The sequence below is a fragment of the Setaria italica genome, chromosome IV (assembly GCF_000263155.2).
Source record: "Setaria italica strain Yugu1 chromosome IV, Setaria_italica_v2.0, whole genome shotgun sequence".
Taxonomy (NCBI): Eukaryota; Viridiplantae; Streptophyta; class Magnoliopsida; order Poales; family Poaceae; genus Setaria; species Setaria italica.
The window spans coordinates 32,384,950-32,392,050 of record NC_028453.1 but is presented as its reverse complement, the minus strand read 5'-3'; the positions used below and the strand labels follow the sequence as shown (position 1 = coordinate 32,392,050).

The following is a 7,101-nucleotide window of genomic DNA, read 5'->3' as shown; positions in this document are numbered from 1 at the left end:
CGGAGCCACCCCTGTCGACCGGCGTCGCCTGGGCCGTGCCGGTCGGTCCCGCCGTGGAGCTGGAGCTGCCCGCGTCAGCCGACCTCGCCTGGGTCGCGCCGTGGAACTAGAGCCGCCCGCAGTGCCGGGTCCGCCGCCAGGGTTGAGCCAGCCGGCGGCTCACTCCCATGGGGTCGCGCCGGCCGCTTCCACCTCCGCCGCCAGGGTCGGGGCCGAGGTGGCCACGCCGGGAGAGAGAGGAGAGGTGGGAGAGAAGAGAGAGAGAGATAGGAGATAAGGTTGAGTGGTTGAGAGGGAAAGGTGGGAGGAGTGTTCGGCCAATAGGCTCGGTTTCAGAGTTGTGGAGTGATGACATGGCAAATGTGTTTCTCCTCTAAACTTATAACACATTATTGGACTAATAAATGATCTCGAATGAAAAAGTTGTCAACTACAAAGCTTAAAATCTCATCGAGGTCTTCCATTTTGATATAAAGTTTGTATTCATCCGAGATCGTATGCAAAAGTTTGTATTCAAAAAATACAACCTTTAAACTTAATCTTTCCCGACCAGTAAATGATCTCAAATAAAAAACTTGTCAACCGTAAAGTTTTAGATCTCGTTGAGCTGTACCACTTTGATATAGAGCTTTTTTACATCCGAGGTCATTTGAAAAATTTAAAAATTCAAGATTTCAAAATTAGAGAGCTTAAAATGACTTTTTGAACTACTAAACGATTTCAAATGAAAAGTTTGTCAACTATAAAATTTTAGATCCGGTCTAAATCTACAACTTTGATATAAAGTTTGTAATCATCCAAGGTTGTATGAAAAAGTTTGTATTAAAAAATACATCCTTTAAACTTAATCCTTCCAATCCTTAACAACAAAATGAAAAACTCGTATGTTTGTGACCACATATACATATACTCACATACTCACGCATATACTGATATGAATTTAGATCTCACTGAGAGTTACCACTTTTATACAGAGCTTCTTCTCTATATCCGAAGTCATTTGAAAATTTTAAAAATTGTATATTTCAAAGTTAGAGAATTTATAATAACATTTTGAAGTATTAAATATTTTTAAATTAAAAACTTGTCAACTTCAAAGTTTTAGGTCTCGTTGAACTCTACAAGTTTGATGTAGAGAGCTTATCTATAGCCGAAGTCATTTGAAAATTCAAAAATTTAGATTTCAAAACTAGAGAACTTATAATGATATTTTCAAGTACTAAACAATCTTAACTGAAAAATTTTCAACTACAAATTTTTAGATCTCGTCGAGCTATACAATTTTGATATAAAGTTTATTTTCATCCGAGATCATATAAAAAAGTTACGGATTTATTTTGACACGACCATTTCTAGGGGTGGGTCATGCCATCACCCGCCCCTTGAAAAAGAGTTTTTAGGGACCGGTCACGGGTATAAAGTTTGTTTCATCCGAGATCATATGAAAAAGTTATGGATTTATTTTGACACGATCATTTCTAGGGGCGGGTCATGGCATGACCCGCCCCTGAAAAAGAGTTTTTAGGGACGGGTCACGGGGCCACCTGCCCCTAGAAAAGGATTTGCAGGGGTGAACCATGGGGCGACCCCCCTGGAAATGGGGCCATTTCCAGGGGCGGCTGAAAAGAGCATTTCCGGGGATGGTGACGGCCCCTGGAAATAGCCCCCATTTCTAGGGGTGGGTCACCCCGTGGTCCACCCCTACAAATGCTTCTCCAGGGATGGGGCAGATGCTACAGTAGCGCCTCTCCTTTTGTAGGAGCGGGTCGCAATTTCGCCCGCTCCTAGAAAAAACGGAACGTCCCTACAAATCATTTTTGTAGTAATCAAGATTCCAATAAAATTGAGAGCACACGGGGTAAGAGGAGGTCATGGACGATCGATTTTGCTAGTCCTTGGTGCAAGCTATTGACTGGTGGTGAATTATTTAGCCAGCGGTGCTGCTGAGCGAGCAGAGAAAATGCGAGGAAGACGGGCCGGTGGCGTTGTGTGCCTGCGTGGTGAGTAATAAGAGAGAGAAAAATAGGGGAGAGAAGAGAAAGGAGATTGAGAGGGGCACCGATAGGTGGGCTCCTGATTCAGAAGGGGTAAAATGGTTTTTTCCAAGCACACTTAATACCCCATGGATGGAACTATAGACGGAATGGCATCTGAGGGGATAAATCTAAATTTTAATGGCACTGAAGAAATTTCGAGAAAACCTATGGCAGCGAGGGAACGGGTAAATTTCTATGACAATGAGGGAATTGACTCATGAAAAAGACTGTAGACCAATTTCTAGAGCTCAAATGGCTAAAATGGGCTGAACTGAAGCTGGTCTACTTCGTTATGCTTTTTATGTGCTGGCTGGCTACTACACAGAGTCTTGTCTAACTGGACCTTAATTTATAACTAGGACCACCCCCTCCCTACATGTTGAGATAAAAGGGACGACACCATCTAAATCTAAATAAAAGGGTTGTAAGTTGTAACTCATAAATCAGATGTCTAAATTAAATTTTGGTTACATTATTGTGGTTTTTTACATAATATCTTCAAAACAAGATCAAACTTGACTATGTTTGGATGATATTTTCTCAATGGTACTTTTTATGAAGGTGAGGAATTTTGTTAATATATTATTAACAAATGATTCGGGTTAAGAAAAAGGTATTCAATATTCACAACGAATTGTTCCATGTTCAAAAAAATCACGAAAAACAATATTTTCTTAGGTTAGAACTATCCAAATACATTGTGGCACATCTAATGGATAGTATAGAAACAATAAAAAAAATACACTATAGAACATTTCATGTATCCTGTTGGAACAATGCAAGATGCACCATGAACATTTCATAATTACTGTGGAACAATCTATAATCCATCATGGAACAAATCATACTTGGGGAAGAAAAGTTTAAAACATTATGGATATACAACTGAACGAACAAAAACTATGTACCTAGAACGAATGACTCATACTAGAGGAACAAAATTTTGTACACCTAGACCACATCTTACAAACTCAGCTCGTGGAACAAAAATTGGTACATCTAAAACAAATCCTACAAACTTTCATCCACTACTAGAAAAACGACCTTTCATCCACTCCCTTAGTACTAGTCATATTTTAAGCCGGTACTAATGTTAGCATTAGTAGTGGGTCCAAATTTGAGACCCCTGGAGTCCTTTTAGTACCGGGTCGTAACACCACCCGGTATTAACTGGTGTTACGACCTAGTACTAAAAGGTCTAGAACTTTTAGTACCAGGTCATAACACCACCCGATACTAAAGGGGCACTTTTAGTACCAGGTGGTGCTATGACCCGGTACTAAAGGCCCTCCACGGGTTATTTCAAAAGGAAAGTATATCTACCTCCATCACATGCGCTGCGTAGGTGGGATGACAAAGAAGGCTCGCACGAGGCTTGAGGTCATGGGTTTGAAAAGGCCCCCTTAGTACCGACATAGCAATACCGGTTGTACAACCAGTACTAAAGGGGGTTTGGAACTGGTACTGAAAGCGGAATATCCAGTAGTGATTTGAACAAAACATTATACGACCGAATGTAACCAAACACAGTTTTGTACCAAATATATACGGTATATGGGTCGAACTAGCAAATATGGGCTGAAATAAAAACAATAAGAAAAAAATCAGCACGCTAACGGAAAAAAACAAAAAAAAACTTCCAGGAGGAAGAGAGGGGTGGGGGAGTTCCCAACTTCCCATCGCGTGGACGGACCATAGCATCCGCACAATTTAACAGTGGTATTTTTTTTCTAGGGTCAGAGTAGTACTTTCAGTTTGATGATTGTTTATAAAAGCCTAGGTAAGCAATGTCCTAGGTTTCCATCATCAGAAAATCAACAAGTAGTGATCCCATGAATCACCCAACCCTAAATCATCTTTGGCTCCTGAGGCACGCAGCTTCGACAGCGATGCTGCATATGCACGGTGCCCGAGCGCGCAACTCCACGAGACCGGCAGCCTAATTCGCGTGGCGTGTCAACCAGCGACACCGCCGCCGCCGTGGCACCGCCTTCACTACCAAAAACCACTTGGCAAGCGGGTAGTGCGGGCGGCACGATGTGTGCAGTAGTGTGCTTGAGATGATCTTCGTGCCGACCACCTGATGGGCTGGGAATAACCTGTCTCCTCAGTCATCACCACCAATACAAACTCTCCCGGCCAAGTGCATTTCTACGAACGCAAAGCTTCTTCTCTTCTCCAACTGCATTGGCACTAGCCAAAGTGTACAAGTGTGCATCGATCCTTTTGTCCACAGCCTCAGACGTTCCATCTATCACGCACGTATAAGGTGGCAAAATGCTGAAGATCGTGGAGGTAACAAAAGGAAAAAGCCGTTTAGCTTGACCTAAACACTTGGATGGGCAGTGGAGTATACGTCCTGGTGCATGCATCTAATAACAGATAGTTACAAGCCTACAACGTGCCACTAAGCAGCACTGCAGCCCTTGAAACGTGAAGAATTTAATGACTAGATTGGTGCTCCTGAACTTGTCAGGCTCAATTTCGGTGCAAATGAGTGCAGCCGCAAAACTAAGGGTCCAGTCTAAAATTAATTTAAGTTGAGCCTTTAGTTAAAAGTGAGCCAACACTTTTAAACTTTTAGATTTTTAAAGGACTAGGAGATGCATAAAATACATTTTACCCTTGTCTGTGGAAGAGGAGAGAGGAGAGAGAACGGGGAGATGGGTTGGTGGAGTGGGTAAAAATTTTTGCTACACGTTAGTTACTTTTAGCTCGATTTAGATAGTTTTGGTCGTCATGTAAAACTTGGATGCGGCCATTTTGATCACGGCTCTTTTGAATGAAATGTTCAGGTGGACGCACTCCGCCTCTGTTGCTTTCTTCAAATAAGAAAAAGATAGTTTTGGTGAACTAATGAACTTAAAGTTAATTGGAGTGCAACTAAAAACTAGTTCATCTTTTAGTCCACCTATTTAGAGCTTTAGAGAGCTAATTTCTAGCTGATGACTGAAGTTTAGTTAGGACCTGTTGGGTCTAACTAACGTCAGATACCTCACAAATCACACACTTTGCCATGGTCGCCGTCCTTGTTACGTGATCCGTGTGCGCTGGAGAGGTGGTCTTAAATTAAATTAACAAGCTTGATCAAGACCAAAACCACCGGGCGTCGGCCGTGTGTGTGGATGTCTTTGATAAACGAGATGCTGATGAGCCGTTGTGAGCTAGTGACCCGGAGAGACCAGCAACCTGAAACGGAGTCAGAAATGGCTTGGTCGGTCTCGCGTAGCACGCGCACACACACCCCGACACGCGTCAGCATCCTGTCCGGACGTAGCTTCTCCACCGGTTCGTCCCCACGTTGTGTCGCTGACTTCGCGTGGGCTTTCAGTCGCTTTCGACACCTGTAAACGTCCTGCAGCCATCTTCAGATTCATCTGGAGCGAGACCTTGCAGAACGACAACAACCTCCAGTCCAACAGCCCAAGGAATCTTTGGAGTCTGCACAGTACAAGTAGACTATGTGATTCCTTAGGAGGTACTAGAAATCCTATCACATATTAAATATAGACTAATTATAAAACTAATTGCACAGATGGAGACTAATTTACGAGACGAATCTATAAAGCCTAATTAGTCTATGATTTGACAATATGATGCTAACCATTTGCTAATGATTGATTAATTAGGCTTAATAGATTCATCTCGTGAATTAGCCTCCATCTATGTAATTAGTTTTATAATTAGCTCATATTTAGTCATCATAATTAACATCCGAATATTCGATGTGACACGAACTAGACTTTAGTCACGTAACCAAACATTAAAAAAAAGAGAACAAGTTTTGACCCATGAATTGCCGGAGATGCAGGAAATCCTGCAACTCGGACGGATCGATCGACCACTGACCACCACGCGTCGTCGTCGTCTCTGCTTCCTCTGATCTCCTCATGTCACGTCGGCGTCGGCGTTCAAAGTCCACTCTCGGGACGACGGAGCGCGGAATTCCTCGCGGCTTAGCTCATCTAAACTTCCACGCCAGAACTTCCAACCGCGCCGGCGCACGCACCTGGGTCAGGACTCAGGAGTCATCAGGAGCTAGTGCGCGCACGGCGACGACCTCGTACGCCGCCGCCGTGTCGCTTCCACGACGCTTCCTCTCCTCCTTCCATCCATCCTCGTGGTCGTGGCGGTCAGATCGATCACCTGCAGGCCGCCGATTTCCAAAGACGCCTCCGGCCATCCCGTCAATGCGAGGAGCTAGACCAAGACGACGTACCACGCCTATATAAACCCCTGAACACCACGCCCCAGAGATGCAAGCCAAGAACAGTCTGCACTGACAGCAACAACACACGTACGTACGTGTGCAGTGCTGCGTGGAACAGCTGCAACAACATACAGATATACATATAGCATCCCTCGATCGGCCGGCTGATCGATCTTGGACGACGACAAGAAAATGGCAGCCAAGCTCAGGGCGCAAGCACCTGCCGTCGTCGCCCTGCTCCTCGCCGCGGCGGGCCTGCTGGTGCTCGCGGCGACGGTCGCGGACGCCAGGCCGTTGAAGGAAGAGCCGTCGTCGTCGTCGGAGGGAGACGACGTGCCCACGGTGGTGGTGGAATCGCCGGCGGGCGACATCCAGACGGTGGTCGGGACGGCGGAGGACGACGGCGCCGGCAGAAACAAGTTCGTGATGAGCATCGACATGCTCGGCGGGATCAAGGAATCCGGCCCGAGCCCCGGCGCCGGGCACTAGACGCCTGTACGCCAGGAAATGACAGGAGGCCTCTCTGTCTCTGGTTTCAGAGAGGCAAAAAAAATACGCTGCCACTTCCTGCACATGCTAGGACTTACCGGGTTGATATTACTGTTTATTATGTTTTGTTTGTTCTTGATGTACGGTTTGCCATAGCAAATGACAAAGCACCAGTACACTTAGGGACGTTTGGATCCTTAAGTTAAAATCTAGTTTATGTCACATCAAATATTCGAAGGCTAATTAGGAGAATTAAATATGAGTTAATTATAAAACTAATTACACAGATGGAGGCTAATTCGCGAGACGAATCTATTAAGCCTAATTAATCCATCATTAGCAAATGGTTACTGTAGCATCACATTG

The 7,101-nt window shown here is 44.6% G+C and overlaps 1 protein-coding gene across 1 annotated transcript; it reads left to right on the top strand.

Annotated features, from left to right (window-relative positions):
• The first annotated feature begins 6,306 nt into the window (after positions 1-6,306).
• Positions 6,307-6,936, top strand: LOC101774728. The gene has a single exon (XM_004965736.3). It carries the CDS (start codon positions 6,439-6,441, stop codon positions 6,733-6,735), a length of 297 nt encoding a protein of 98 aa, XP_004965793.1. The 5' UTR covers positions 6,307-6,438; the 3' UTR covers positions 6,736-6,936.
• Positions 6,937-7,101: the final 165 nt, after the last annotated feature.